This window comes from Leopardus geoffroyi, chromosome B2 (assembly GCF_018350155.1).
Source record: "Leopardus geoffroyi isolate Oge1 chromosome B2, O.geoffroyi_Oge1_pat1.0, whole genome shotgun sequence".
NCBI lineage: Eukaryota > Metazoa > Chordata > Mammalia > Carnivora > Felidae > Leopardus > Leopardus geoffroyi.
Window position 1 is genome coordinate 99,320,175 of NC_059332.1, and position 16,432 is coordinate 99,336,606.

Consider the following 16,432-nt stretch of genomic DNA (forward strand, 5'->3'; position numbering starts at 1 on the left):
ATGCACTAGAATAGCTAAAACTAAACAGAATAATACCAGAAACCGTGGCAAGGATATGGAACAACAGGAATTCTTGGGCTGCTGGTGAGAGTATAAATTGGTACCACTTCTTTGGAAAACCGTTTGGCATTATCTACTAAAGCTGAAGATATTCATATCCTATGATTTTGCAATTTCACTTCTAGGTATATGCTTTTTTTATTAAAAATTTTTTTAATGTTTATATTTGAGACAGAGAGACAGAGCATGGGCGGGGGAGGGGCAGAGAGAGAGAGGGAGACACAGAATCCGAAGCAGGCTCCAGGCTCTGAGCTATCAGCACAGAGCCCGACGCGGGGCTTGAACCCACGAACTATGAGATCATGACCTGAGCCGAAGTGGGACAGATGTTCAACAAACTGAGCCACCCAGGCGCCCCTAGGTATATACTTTAAAAAAAATTTTTTTTAATATTTATTTGTTTTTGAGAGAGAGAGAGCATGCAAGCGTGATAGGGGCAGAGAGAGAGGGAGACACAGAATCCAAAGCAGGCTCCAGGCTCTGAGCTGTCAGCACAATGCCTGGCGCGGGGCTCAAACTCACGAACTGTGAGATCATGACCTGAGTTGAAGTCAGATGCTTAACTGACTGAGCCACCCAGGTGCCACCACTTCTAGGTATATACTTAACAGAAGTGCCAACACATAAACAAGAAACATATGCAAAAGTGTTCACACAGTATTACCTGTCAAAGCCCCAAACTGCAAACTAAAATATCCATCAACAGTAGAATGGATAAATTGTGACCTATTTATATACCACGGATTACTATACAACAATGAAAATGAACAAGCAGTTCACATATAACCTGGCTGAATGTCACAAACAAAATTTTAAGTCAGATACAAATAAAGCACATACTAAAAGAAACCACTTATGTGAAGTTCAAAATATTGGCATAATTAAACTAATTATATTTGAAAATACATGTTTAGGTGGTAAAAGTCTAGAGAGAAGCAAGGAAGTGACTACCATAATTAGGATGGTGGTTACCCTTGGGGCTATAGATGAAGAAAGGGCCAGGAGGGGGCATGAGAGAAGCTTTTTAGTGTGGTAACAATGTCTTGACCTGGAGGGTGGTTATATTGGCACTTACACTGCGGTAAATTACTGAGCTGAAAATTTTATGCACTTTTCTGTTATGCATGTTTCACAACAAAAGAGATTAAACCACCGAGCAAAAGGAATAATCCAGTCTTTGATATCAAAATGAAAGGCTTAGTGCTTGGTTCACACACCCTATTCTGAGTTATTTTTTTGGTAATGGAAAGCAGTTCACATTGAATTATCCAAACTGTTTTATTGAGATTCTATGCCAGACACTTCTAAGATCGTTGGCTGTTAACTAATCCAAGAATCAAATCGAAAAATTTGGACTCATTTTATGTGCTCTAAAAATCAAAATCAATAGAATCAAGTATGGTATTTATTTTTTGAGCTGAGGGAAGTGTCTTCAAAAGAAAATGGATTCCTGCCGACAGAGTAAATGAGGCAGATGAGGTAACTCAGACATGAAAGGGATAGATAAAAAGTCAAATCCCTTGCTGCTTCTTTGTTTTGAATTACATAACCTTCATGGCAGAATTATCTTTGGCAGAATCCTTAGAAGATTTCTAGATCTGAAAGATAACAGAATAAAGGGTAGCTGAACATGTTAAAATGGGAGTAGAGCAAGAATTCTGCAGGTATAACAGGATAGAAAGGAGGAGCTGCACAATATACAGAAAGAAATCCAAGAAGATGTTGCATCTAGAGGAGGTGGAATACAGTCTCAAAATGAGAGAAGACTCATCTGTATGATTTAACAACCTAGGAGAGCCTATGAGTGTACTTAATGAGAAAAGAAGATCAAACTAGCATTATGGCAAATCCAAAGAGAAGAGCTTCAACATAGGGTTTAATCACGGGGTTTAAGGTATTAAGGAGATTAATCAATCTTTCCTAGAAATAGTCCTTCCAGCCCATGATATAGTCAAAACCCTACTCTGAAAGAATCCAACAGTTTCCTTCTGGCAACTATTTTCAGACTCCTGGGGGGAAAAAAAATCACAGAGCATAGCCTGGAGTCGCTATAAATTCAGTCACCAATCTCAACCATGTTTTCAATACTGCCAATTTCCTTTTCCCTGGAAAGTTCTCCCCTTTTTCACAATGACCATTTCATTCACATAGTCATTTTTAATGACTTTTCTTAAGACTGTTGACATTCTTCCTGTCTCCCCAGTCACCCTCGGCAGCACTGTCAAAGAGAAAACAGATGCCATCACAAGGAAACTTTCTCCACTTTTTGGCACCAGAGTTTTAAATCTAACTGCCTACACATCTGTCCTCCTCTCCTTCCTGTGAAGAGGTTGCCTTTCACAAATCCAAGATTAATTCTTCCCTCCAACTATACAGGTGATCCTTTCCCTGCCTTATGTCCCAAACTGCGTCACCCATCCTGCCCAACCTGCTCCTCTTCTACTGGTCTTTGTATCAGTAAGCCAGGATTCTAGAAGTGATCCTTGACTCCTTCCTAATTACCAAGTCCAGTGTATTCCACATCCTAAATTTCTCTTGAATCTATCTCATCATCTATCTCCTCTGTCGCCACCAATCCCTAATTATTATCTGTCATCTATTGTAACAGCCTGACTGGTCTCTTGACCTCCAAGGTTACTACCAATTCATTTACCACATTGCAGCTGCCAATTATCTTTCCAATGTGCTATTCTATGTCACTTCCTCAATTTTACAGTCCACGAAATAAAATGCAAACTCCTTAATATGGTTCCTAACCGTCTCATGATTTGTTGTTTACCTTTCTATTTTATTTCTAGTTATAACACTCTTTGCATCAAGCATTTCCAGACATCCACACACCTATTTCCTTTGCCTGGTAGGCTGTCTACCCTCACTTCAGTATTTATCTGTCTAGGTCCACCTCAAACTTTAAATGCCATTTCCTTTTGGAGGCTTTTCCTGATTTCCTAGACTAGGTTTGGTCTCTGTGCTATGTGCTTCCCTAACATAACACTCATTGTTCTTTGTTAATTTATCTGTATGCTCAGAAAGGAGGGCTCTGTCTATTCACTGCTGTGGCCCCGATACCCAGCAAAGTAATTGTGCAGGCATTAAAAAAAATTATCAACTAAGAAGAAAGGCCATAAATATAAAATAAAAATAAAAAATAAAAATAAAGCATAATGATAGGAGATGTGGTCTTTTATCTGGAATGGTCTAGACAGATATTTCCTACAGATTTTCTTTAAAGTTACAAGTGCAACATTTCATGGTTTTCAAAGGTAAGGAAGAAATAGATACTTTTAAGTAATATTGGAAGTTGTTACAATAGAAGACATATTGTCATTTCACAGTTCCTAGGTCTTTTATATCGTTTCCAAGCCAAAAAGGTGGATAGGAAATTTTATTACCCCTGGAGATATCAATGTCCTCTGTCAAAGCAACAGTATTGAAAAAAGGTGGACTAAAGGCAGGATGGATAAAAAGGAATTTATCAAGAAGTCTTTGAGTATAGCACACACATAGACACAAGGAACGTATTTATATAGATAGTATAAAATACTCAAAATCATTATCACTAAACCAATTTATCTACTGTAAGAAAGAGGAGAAACTATAAATATCCTGAGAAAGATGATTTCAATACATGGTCAGTGGTTTAAATTTTTTTTTTCTAAAGGAAAAAAAGTCAGAGCAGCTGGCCTTACAATAATGAGAAAAAGGTATTGATAACTAGTCTGTAAAAAAAAAAAAAAAAGTGCCTGAAATGTTCATTCAAGGCTGGTATTCATTCTTTATTCAGAGCCTGGCTGTCAGGCTTGAAAAGCAACAGAGATTACTGATGCATTCTACAGCCAAGTCATGGAGAACATAGATAAATTTGTTCTTCGTACAGCAATGAATCGAGGAAAAGGCTTATTCTTTGGATTACAAGGGTCTCCTATGCATTGTTTGGCTTCAGTAAGATTTATTAATCACAGTTAAAAGACACAGCTTAGAAATATATTTTGATATTTCATTTTCATTAGTTCAATGAGGCAAAGTCATCGTCAAATTCTGATACTACATGATTAATTAGCTTGCGTTGGTTTATTTACAGTTTTATTGAGTAGACAATACAGAGATCATAAACTCCAAAAGGAATTTATTAAACTATTTAGGAACTTTAAATAATTTATTTTGTACTTGCTCCAGTTTAGGGAGGTTGTTTTTTAAAAAGCTGAGGTCAAGGTAAATGTAATGGAGTGAAAATAAAAAAACAAACAGCAGTTGTATGTTTACTAATGGCAAAGTTAAAGACATATTGTGAAAGTAATTCATGAGATTCTTATTAAATAAAAATACTTGATTTGCTCTCTGCCTTAAGAAAAGACTTCAGAGATAATAATAACTTTTACCTTCTGGTAAAAAAAGAGTCAATTCTAGCTTTCTATTTTTTAAATTACACACACACACACACACACACACAGAGTTTTGATAAAGTTAGGACTAGTTTCAGCTCAACTGTGTTACTGAGAAGAGGAACAATGTCTAGGAAGATATGATTTTAAGAGCCCTAGTGGACAGAAGAAAAAAAGAGGGTAGTTCTGAACCTGTTTATAAGAGGAGATAATTATGAGTTGTCTATTTAAGACAAGACCCCTGCAGTCTTGTGAGTCATCTATTTGGCACGTTCAAATAGGTAATAACTGGAATGCAAAATGGCATTTAAGTATACTTGAAGGAAGCTTATAATAAAAGAATTAGAGAAATTGAAAAGGAACATATATGAACTCTAGTTGTGGTGATCTAAGAAGACTTCATAAAAATATGGATAGAAGATGGGTTGATGAAGAAAGGATAGGGCTTTCTGGAAATGAAGGGAGGTGTTTCATAATTTACAGAACACAATCCAAATGAACATATTCCTTAACTGTCTTTTAATAAATATTTACAACATGAAAATGCTTCAGAAGTCATCTCATCTGCCCAAATAGATCAAGTTATGAAAAGTGGTAGTTATAGCTTAAAATTACTTATAAATACGCAGCTTGCAAATATTCCTTAGAAAAAGTTATAGACACACTCTCCTCCTCTCTATAATGACTGAATGCCATCCCCAACTGCACGGCTGCTGGTATTTCCCTCCTCTTCTGTCCGCCCGTTATTGTGAAGGGGAAAGATCAGCGTCACACACACAAAAGGCAGAGACAGCTTTTGAAAAATACACACAAAATACAGCACATAAATATATTCTGTATGTGTTTGATATATACAGACTAAATGTCAAATAACTTAAGGACTAAAAAGTGTTTGTTGAATTTAGTAATATGAAGGTAAACAGGTGACAATTTTGACCCAAACAAGTGAAGCCAATTATTTCCCCATGATATACAATTCATTTTTCTACCTCTATACTTCATGACCTAATGGAATAGTAATACAACGCAATAAGAAGACAGGAATTATCCAGTACTTTCCAGAACTTTAATTCTTCTTAGGGTATTAAAATTGGCCACTGAAATGATTTGTTCCAAATCTCTCTCACCAAGTTAAGCTGAATATCTAGACCAAAAGGTTATTTTGATTTCAAAATAGACACAACATATATGGCCTCTTCAGTCTGTGGGCACTTTCTTATCTTTCAGGAATGTTCTGAAAAACAACAAAATAATCTGTCATAAACTACTTAGGATATGTACTGCCAGGCTATAAAATGGATCCACTTCTAGGATTAAGAGATCTTCAACCATTTCCTTTTTTATCACCCTTAACTACTCCAATGCCAGTACTGGCCACAACTGAGCTTTATAAAAACTACATACAGCTACTGCCTTTTGGCCATAACACACTTAGGAAGATAAACTTTAAACTGTGCCGTATTTTCTTGACTTAAATTCAACACTGCATATTTTTGTAAAGTTAGAAAGAAATCTCAAATAGCCATCTAATTTTTTGCTCTAGGCAAAGCTACCCAAAAGAGCACATCTTTTGTTAATTAGAGCAATTAGGAAAAAAATTTTTATGTTCAAACTACTGCCACAACAGAACTTAGTTCCTCATTCCTATTCCACAAAGGGTACAGGTTGTTAGTTATCTACCTAAATAACCCTCAAATTATCAAGTTATCAATGACCTCATCTATCAGCTATCAATTGGTGCTGCAATAATGCTACGTGAAATAATCCATCTCAAAACTCAGGTTTTGTAAGATAATAAGCATTATTATTATTATTTTGCTTATAAATTTATACGTCAATTGAACAATTCTTCTGGGCTGGGCTAATCTTGGTTAGCCTTGCTCATCTGTTTACAGTCGGCCAGCAGGTGAGCTTTGCTTGGCTAGTCTCAGATGGTCACACGTGGCAAAGCTCTCTGTGCGAAGTTTCTGATCTTTCAGCAGGCTACTCTGAGATTAATCTGAGACAAAGCTATTGGCTCAAACAAGTCTCAACAACTCTCAGATTCATGGGGGCGGGTGGAAAAAGAACCCATCTCTTGATGGGAGGAGCTAGAAATTGCACTGTGAAAGGGGTAGAAACAAGGATGAAGACCACAGTCACTTATTTATGGTACAGCTACCAAAACTTCACATTAAACAATCTAGTACAAATGCTGCTTTCCCTCCATCCTTGAATCTGGATTGTGTAAACACTAACAAGTCACTTTATCACTGCAAAATATGATTTCAAAAATGCTGTTAAACTGAAGGCAAGGGGTACTGAAATTAGACAGCAAATTGAGATTTTAATTTAAGAGCATTAAGGAGTTGTAAAAAAAAATGTTGATTTTGTGACCTTAGAAAAAAAATGATGTAAAAGCTATCTCACACACAAGACAACATGAATCTGTATAATTAAGAGGAAATTATATGCTTAAGTGGTTTTTAAGTTTTTTACTTACTATGTATTTAAAACCTACTATATATATATATTTGATAAATTATCAGAAATAGTTTCAAAGAACAACACCCATGAACCTTTAAAATGAACCATTTATTAAATCAGACTGTTATTCTTAACAGTTAATGTAAGTTACATGTATGTTTATGTCTGAGTATTTCACATGGAAATTTTTTAAACTCTTATAGGCAAGCAAAATCGTACCACACAATATATAAGTGGGAAGGGGGTACTGCTAAACATTCAAATAAGGCAAGTATTTAAAAACGGTAAAACAATAACTAAAAAAAAATTCAAGCATTCCTTTAAGAGAATTCAATACTACTAGCTAAATGTACTTTCTGAGTGTATTCATATAATCAAGGCAGTGTTTCCTCTTGTAAAACATCAGGAAATGGAATAAGGCTCATTAATAGATACAGCTGCCTTCAAGATTTCAATCTCAGTTGCTTTCTTTAAATTAAAATTCACAAAGTGCACAATTAAGATATCAAAAAACTGAATCTGCTACTCTAACAACAGCTGTCCATGCTTAATACTTAGTGGTTTATTTGACCAAATTATCGTTTCAGGGAAAAATAAAAAAGATAAGCCACTGTAAAACATTTAGTTTGAAGTGTATGCTAATATTTTTCTTAGAAATCAAAAATTATGGAGGAAAGTGTTATTTATCATAAGGAAAAGAAAGCAAAACACTGGAATGACCAAACATTTTCAAAGAACAAGCACCACAAAGGACATTCGCATTCAGTTTTGTAATATTTATCAATGTATTTTTCTTACTCCAACCAATCTACTTCATCAAATTCTGAATCATCTTCTGAATCACTATATTCCACAGCAATGCGGCGAGACAGGATGGTGGCAACATCATTTTCAATGCGTTCGTGTTTAGCTTCCTGTTCACGCTGCTCTTCTACTTTGCGTAGCTGAATACCTGATAGAGAAAAACCAAAGCATTCACTGTAAGCCAAGATACTAAATATATCATATTATTAATCTTTTTGGAATAAAATCAAATACATGTGAGAAATACTAAGAGGAAAATAAAAACCAAGATCTATTAAAAAGAATTTGAAGGGATCATATTTAGAATCACATTAATTTGGTCAATTAATTCTTTCCTTATCTGCAATACTAGTTGGTCAAACTTATTAGCTATCCCAGTGGATATCTACAGTTTATTTAGGTATGATGGTCTACTGTGTCTTTCTACTCACCAACCCCCCCCCCACGCCCCCCGAAAAGTTAACCAGTGGTCAAATAAACATTGTTGAGTAGGTTTTCTGTGGCTTTACTCTCCCCAATACTTGAGGGAAAGGCACTATTTTTCATTCTATATTGTCAGTGCTTGGCTTATAGTAGGTGCTTAGGAAATGTCGGCTGAATAAATGAATGAATATGAGAAGTCTTTCCTTGGTTACTAAGGGAGGAACTTTAACCCTGTAAAGGCATCTGGTAGAGCAAGTGTCACTGACACACCAAATGGACAGCCTTACTATAGAAGAAAACACCATTTTTAAAGGAGTTACCGTACATATTAAACGTAACGTAAAGGGTTTTAACTAAATTTTCTATAGCTTATAAGTCTGATACTCTCAATCATTCAGTAAACATTTTAAGAATCCCCAAGTAGGAAAATAAAATAATTAAATATAATATTTTCTCTGGCAAATGATTTAAAATAAAAGTTAAGGGCACCTGGATGGCTCAGTCAGTTGAGCATCTGACTCTTGATTTTGGCTCAGATCATGATCTCACAGTTTGTGAGATAGAGCCCCATGTTGGGCTCTGCACTGACAGTGTGGAGCCTGCTGGTCTTCCCCTACTCACGTGTGCTCTCCCTCAAAATAAATGAAACTTAAAAAAAATGTAAGTTGAACATAGCTTTCCTTTCTAAAAACCACTTGTGCAAAAATATGATCATCTACAATTTTATTAATGAGAAAATGTTATTGTGCCAAATATTTAGAAAGTTCCTAATGCTACCACAGCAATGCTTTTAATGGCCTGGAGAAAGTTACCTTTTCGTATTGCTTCCAGAAGAACACTCCTGGCGTCACTGATTACAGGTAGAGTTGATGGATGACGCTTTGGCTCAGAAGCAGGTATAACTTGTGATGGAGGAGATGGAGGCATTAATGGAACATGGGGACCCGGGGCAGTAGATGGAGCTGGATGTAGCCCAGAGGGAGGATGAGTAAGAGCGGCAACTGTGACAGGTGACGATGGTCGAATGCCAGGTGGAGGCAGAGGAGGCGGAGGTGGGGGTGGAGGCAGCCCCTGGACTTCACCTTGTGGGAGCGGATGAACTGGTACAGTCTCACATACTGGGGCAGCTCTAGCTACCGGTGGGGAGGGCTGTACTAGAGGAGGTGCAATTGGAGGAGGAGCTGGGTGAAGAACTCCAGGGGCAATCTGAAGAGGAGCTGGAGGCGGTGGTACCGCTGGAGCTTGCAAAGCAGTGGCTGGAGGTGGAGGTGGGGGAGGTACTGGCGGGGGAGGAGTTGAAGTCATTGAAGCTCTTAATGAAGAAGTTGACAAGGCAGATGGAAGAGGTGGTGGAGGAGGCGGGGGGGTAGGGCTCACAAATACAGGTGTCCTGCCTGTAGCTGGTGACTGAGGGCGATTTTCTATCAAACCTGTAGCAGAACTGAAATGATAAAGAAACCCTAGCAAGTTACTCAAAGAGAAAAACCGAACCGCATGACACATATGACTATCAATAATGATATCAAGGTAGATGTATTAACATGATCGTATAGAAATTAAAAATTCCTCAGTATTTAGGATGGAATGAATATGCCAAGAAAATTAACGGGTGTTGCTTTCATTTCTAAGATTCCAGATGGTCTCGCCCTTTCATGCACCTGTCAGAATACACTCAAGCATTTTATGCTTACTTTGATAAATAAAAGGCTCAATTCTATGCTGTGATAGGAGTCTTTATAATGACTCAACATTTATCACATTACAATATTTGTAGCAATACCTGTGGTCATTACAATGCTGTATTTATATTGAAGCTATTAAGACTCATTATGTCATTTCAGTAAAATCAATAACAACTAATTACAAACCACAAAAGGAAAATTAGGACTGTCAACCCTTCCTGAGGATGGAACATTGAGTGACTCAGTGATAGAAGGTTGATCTTTTTAACTGAAAATTATAAAGCTGATCTCTATTTACCTATTAAAAATTTTATAATACACTTCAAAACTGCTTTACTGAAAATCATGAGCAACTGCTTATTCTCTCTCAAATTCTCAAAGTATTCCCCTTAATACCAAGTTAACACTCATAATCATATCTTTAGTTCCCATTTCTTAGTCCCTTACCACATTCTAAAAATTCTTAAGTTTTATTAATATACTACACATCATGTGCTTGATAATAAAGGTATAATAAAATGAAAGACACTCTAATCTTTAAAGTGAATTCTCATTAGCTACATTTTTCCCAAGAGTACGGGTCAGCTCTTATCAGAGGCTGGCAAATTACATCCCACAGGTCAAATCCGAATTGCTCCCTGTTTTTGTAAATAAGGTTTAGCTGGACCACAAATAGTCATTTATGTATAGTCCATGGCTGTTTTCATGCAACAGTGGCAGAGTTGAGTAGTTGTGACAGAAACCGTAATGCCCACAAAGCCTAAAACACTTGCTAGCTGATCCTTTCAAGAAAAAGGTTACCAACCCCTAAGAAGCAACATCAAATGCCTGTCCCAACATACCTGATACAGGTGGGTATGGGTTTCGCATCTCCCGCTCCATGCATTGGTGGGGGTGGAGGAGGTTCATGTGGTCTGACTAAGACCCTTTCCTCAGCTCTAGTCAGAAGTTCACTCATCTGACTAAATGGCAAGGCAGAAAGTGAGTAAGAGCCATCCATATGATCCACATATGTCTGAGGTCTAAACAAAACAAAACAAAACAAAACAAAACAAAACAAAACAGTATCAGTGTATTTTTCTTGAATTATTAATGGTATAAAGTGTGGTACAGGAGACATTTAAGCTTTATCTTTTGAATGCCAACGTTTTAATCACTATTATGAAACTTCAGAAATTTGTTACATTTATCTTGCTTTTCAAACAAAGAATGCTGCTCATAATATAACCTTTCCTTGCAGTTATTTTATTATTTCATAATATAATACTAATTCAATTCACAAGGATAAAAAGTATTACATATAGAATCTCATAAACAAAATTAACTTTTCAGTAAATTGTGTTCAAAGCTATATACCCCTCTGTTTCATTTTTTTAAACAAGATGCCAATGACAAAAAGCTAGAATATGAAAACTGGAGTCTTAAACCTAAATGACTTCCAAATATCTTGTATCAGCGAGAAAGGCCTCCATGATACTAGCACCACAAGGATGATTAACTACATTGTTTTGTCTTTTTGATGTTTTCAAAGGTGTTAGGGTACTCAGACAATAACTGAGTAACAAAGCAACAAATGACATAAGATCAGATTTTAGCAAAATTTTAGATACCTTGAGCATGTGAAGGTTTTATAAATATTTGCTGATTGTAGTGCATGCTGGGGACACATGTACACAAAACAAATTAGAAACTACAGCTGACTTTGAACACAGGTTTGAACTGAGCAGGCCCACTTATATAAGGATTTTTTACAGTAAAGCACTGTAAATGTATTTTCCGTATCATTTTCTTAACATTTTTTCTGTAGCTTTGTTGTAAGAATACAGTATACAATACACATAGCATACAAAATATGTGTTATGGATTATTTATGTTCTCAGTAAGGCTCCCCAGTCAACAGTAAGCTATTAGTAGCTAAATTTTGGATAGCCAAAAGTTACATGTGGATTTTCAACTGCACAAGGGATTGGTGCCCCTAACTCCCTTGTTGTTCAAGAATCAACTAAATTGTACTTATAGTACTGGATCAGGTAATGCTGGTAATACTGTAACTACTTAACAGCAATAAAAATCAGTGTTTACAGATTATTATTTAAAAAAATAAATCTCAATTCTTTCAACAATGCATATAAATATCTTACATGTGTATTACTCCTAAATTGGCTAAGATACTGGCCTAATAGTTTACATGTATTATTCCAAAGAAAACTTTAAGCGCTTTTTCCATTAAAAAATCAATAATTATAATATATACAATAATAACTATAATCAGTCAACTATACACAAATTGCTTCACAGAGAGATGCTAGTATAATGTTTATTAGGGTAGCATGTTACTCAGATGGGGCCCCCTGGCTACTGAGAAAGGAAAAAGACCTGTTCTATAGCTCTGCAAAAGGGGATGAGTGATTTTGTTTAAAAAGTCCTGATATAACTGAGGTGGGAGATGTGGCATAGAAAGGAAGTCAGGAGAAAGAAAAAGAAACAAAATATTACCCTTTCTCAGTTCCTATTTTATATGTAGTGAATCTGTAATATTTCAAAAAGAAATTCCAGACCCCATTGCTCTACTATGAAGTTCTAGCAGACTCTGCCTGAAATACTGACAGAGAGCTGAGAGTTCATATGAAACCCTGAAGATCATCTCCTCCAACCACCTCTTTCTATAGATGACAAAACTAAAATTCAGGTGTGAAAATGACCTGCCCATGATAAGACTTTAGTAGGCTCACAGTGGTCAGGGTTTCAAAATGATTTCTATAGCTAAAGTAGCTGGTTCAACAGTTCAGGACTTTAAGACTTAAGAGGCACAGATATTAGAAATAAAGCCAGTATTTTATCATTAATTTTGTTAAAAAACAAAAAAAGAAAAGAAACCTTGTTTCAAAATGAGAGGCTGGGCCATTAGCAACTTCAATATGCTTATGTAAGAGATTAGCATCATCTTCAGCCAGCTCTGGACCTTGGGCCAGCTTCTGCCATTCTCTCCGCCTGTCATGAGGTGCTCTTGGCACTTTTTCTGGTTCATGAGGACGATCTAGATTTTTCTGCTATAACAGATGTATTGAAACAAAGCCAAATGCTGAAGTGCTAAGTTTTTAAAAAGAAGTTATAACAATCAAAATAAAATTCTAACATTAATACTGAAAAAGACAATGCCATCATAATATAGTTAAAGTAACACAGAGACAGTTCATTTGTATATTCAGAGTTAAATCTTAGTTTGCTTGTAATCCCAGTTTCTTGTCATGTTTCTTTAACTTCTAATTTGAATTCATGCACCAGATAAAAATAGTATGCCTAAATAATAAAATTTGAGGTCAGAAAGTCCTTCCAGATGAAAAACAGATTCACCAACTCTGCTCCCACATCTATTAGTTTTTACTATAATGAGTGAAACTTCTACCATTAACGGCACTGCCTACCTTTAACCAAAACCTGAAAATTTATTAAGGCTATGTAATCTGGAAAGTGACCAATTAGCCAGCCAATACATTAGAAAAAATCCAAACATCCAATTAACTCATTATAACTGTATCACTCAACAGGAAACAGGATATTCAAAAAACAAAACAGAAAATAAATCAAACTGTGGGAAAAAGCAGAGGGGTCTAGAGTAGGTGTAATGAAGTCAAATGCCCAAAGGGGCTAAGCAGATCACATACATGAATCAAGAAAGTTGGGCATAAGATGGGGACTACAGTGACTAAACAAGCATGTCCAACTAAGGCTTTCCAGTTCAAAAATTTTGAAACCACTGTGTTTGTCCAACAAAACAGTGACTGCAGGCATACTCTGAGCTGCCAGTCACCAGTTTGCAAACTTCGGGTAGAACACTGGGATACTGTCTAGTACAGAAAATAATAACATGAAGGCATTATGGGGAAAAGGGAGGAGAGAAGAGATAGCTACAGAAGAAACAGAGGGATGATGAGAACAGATTTTGCATCTTTCATAATTCTGCCTAAATCCAATTTTCCTTCCCTCTTTACTTCTAGTTCTCATCAACATGGAATAAAACAGATCCAAATGTTTATTACAAAGTAGAATATGATAACACAGCAGACAGAGATAACAGGAATTTAAGGAGACTAAAATAATCTTTCCAAAACATTTAGGATATGATCTGTGTTAAGAAAATATTAGCTTAATCTACTTTGCCAATATCTGCAAAATATTCCTTCATCCCTTCTTGCCAGAATGCCTTTCTCTTCTCTGGTCCACTTAGTTCCTATTTGTTCTTTGAAATTTATTATAAGCTTTGCTGAAAGCATTTACCAACCCTGTTCTCTGGCTAAAGCAGGTAGTTCTGTGCTACCTAAACCTTCCATGCATACCTCTGTTATGGCACTTATCATGCCATAATATAAGAATCTGATTGCTCATCTGTTCCCCAATTAGTCTGTGATCCTCCTGTGTGGTTATAAAGACTTCAGTATAAAACTGACAAAATACAGATTAATAAAGTTCCATGTATGCAACAAAACACAAATACATGAAAACTAACTTCAATTTTTTCAATCTCTTGTAATACCTTCTGCTTTCTCTTTTCCTTCCTCTTATCCTCTGTATCTTGCAACATTTTTTCTTTCCATAGATCAAAGAAATATGAAGGATTGGTATAAAATTTCAAACCTTCTTTACCATCATCTCTGAAATAAAAAATATCAATTAGAACATTTATCAGTAAGACTTAGGCAATCAGAATAATTTTACTAAAATGTTTTTCCTATCAGTGAAATACAGAATGTGTAAAAATATTGACGAAATAAATTAGAATACTGCATCAATATTCTCACAAATCAGACAAAAAACTAAGGAAAATGGAAACCCAGGAGTTTTTCAGAGATGGTATTACTAATCTGAAGAACAGCTGGACAATTTTCATCTCTAACTAGTGCTGAATACCAACTTTTCTACAAGTCCTCTGGGGAATTCCAGTAATTACAAAAGGTTCTGCCAAAGATAAAAGCCTGAAAAGACAATAATATCATTTACAATGGAGATATACAAAGAGTTTCTGCCAATACTGTAATTTACTTATTACCTACGAACCCCCCCGCCCCCCACATTTCCTTTAATTGTCATGCTAGTAGTAACAGTTATTTTATCCAATGACTTGCACACTGATAAAACCGCTTCAAATAAGTATCTGAATACTATTTTATTCAGGATATGTGTGGTGTACCTTAAATTACCCATTTAACAAATCATGTGGAACTACCCCCAAAGAAAGCCTGAATAATTCCAGATTTTATTTTAAATGGTAAAAAACATTTTTAAAATAGATACTACATATTCATTATGTAAAAGCTTAATGCATATAGATCAAGAGTAGATATGAGCAAGCAAAAATGATATTAATTTTGTTAGTGTGGTGGAATTTTGAGCCCTTTTTATTTTTCATCTGACCAGATATTACATTAAAAAGACAATAACAACTCCTTGTGTCTCAAAACAACTCCCTTGAGTAAGTCTCGTCTTTTGTATGCCAGAACCTTGGGAACGTATGTAGTGAATAAAGCACAAGTTTTCTAAGGGTGATGGATAAAGAGGGTTCTCTGTGTTGATCAAAAGCCCAGTGACATAAAGCATATTTGGGGATTTAGCATATAAAGGTAGACTGCTACCTATCTGAACATGCAGTATGAAAGTAAATAGCCAGCCTTCATATTTATTAGCCCACTGACCTATACGGAGTGAGTATATTGAGAGGTGGAGGCTGTTCACAAACATCATACGTCTCCTGTAACGGAATAGGCAAAGTCTTGCGGTCGAAAAGCTGCTGATCTTGAATCGTAGAACTTCGAAAAGCTTTTCTCATTGTTATATCTTGCAAAGACACTAAAACAAAAATCAAAAATGTATTTTATTTATTTTACTAAGTGGATTTAACATAAGGACAAATTCGCATACTGTGTTATTTAAAAGTCAGCATGGTTCAGGAAGTTGTGACTGTAGTGGCTTGAGAATCAGGAACCACATTGTAAGTGCTCTATCATTATGTCCCAATATCATTTTGTCTCTGATCTTCCCAATCAGATACATTTCAATGCACCTTTGATTTCTAAGGCTCAAAAGGCTGTAATGATGCCTGAAGCATATCTATATTTCCCACCAAAAATACCTTTCACTTTTCTCTACTTGCCATCACTACCCCCCACTAACCTACATCCTCTTCTTTCTTTTTTAAATAATCTTTTTCTCTCATTTCTCTTTATTACTTTTATTTAGCTTATACCAATAACACTGAAGGAATTACTTAGTCCTCAGTTGCATTCTGGGCTATACTGGCCTCTATGCTAGCTAGACTATAAATATTATACATACGCTATAAACTTAAAACATACTTTACCATAAAGAAAATATTTTCAAGTACTGGGCAATCTATATCATCATCTATTTCACTTATCTTTTATCTCATACTATAAGAATCTCTACTTAGCTATGGGCTAAGACTAAGACTCTCTTGCACATTAGTATCTCCAGTAACTAGCATAAAATAACTTCATTTACTCATTTTCTTTTGAAGCATGCAGCATGTTAAAGTAAGAAATGTATCAAATCTTTTTCCATTTTTTTAAATGTTTATTTATTTTGAGAGCGAGAGACAGA

At 35.7% G+C, this 16,432-nt stretch overlaps 1 protein-coding gene across 7 annotated transcripts in view; it reads right to left on the reverse strand.

Moving 5' to 3' along the window:
- Nucleotides 1-6,997: 6,997 nt before the first annotated feature.
- Nucleotides 6,998-16,432, reverse strand: part of WASF1 (WASP family member 1) — a 70,680-nt gene continuing 61,245 nt past the window's right edge. For 5 of the 7 annotated variants that reach the window (XM_045499259.1, XM_045499260.1, XM_045499266.1 and 2 more), the window contains 6 exons: nucleotides 15,508-15,661; nucleotides 14,325-14,469; nucleotides 12,695-12,867; nucleotides 10,660-10,839; nucleotides 8,948-9,576; nucleotides 6,998-7,860 (listed from right to left, as the gene is read on the reverse strand). In XM_045499259.1, coding sequence (XP_045355215.1) covers nucleotides 7,703-7,860; nucleotides 8,948-9,576; nucleotides 10,660-10,839; nucleotides 12,695-12,867; nucleotides 14,325-14,469; nucleotides 15,508-15,661 — 1,439 coding nt within the window. In that variant the 3' untranslated portion in view covers nucleotides 6,998-7,702. The remainder of the gene's footprint in view (nucleotides 7,861-8,947; nucleotides 9,577-10,659; nucleotides 10,840-12,694; nucleotides 12,868-14,324; nucleotides 14,470-15,507; nucleotides 15,662-16,432) is intronic. The other 2 variants (XM_045499264.1, XM_045499265.1) reach the window with 2 other exon arrangements.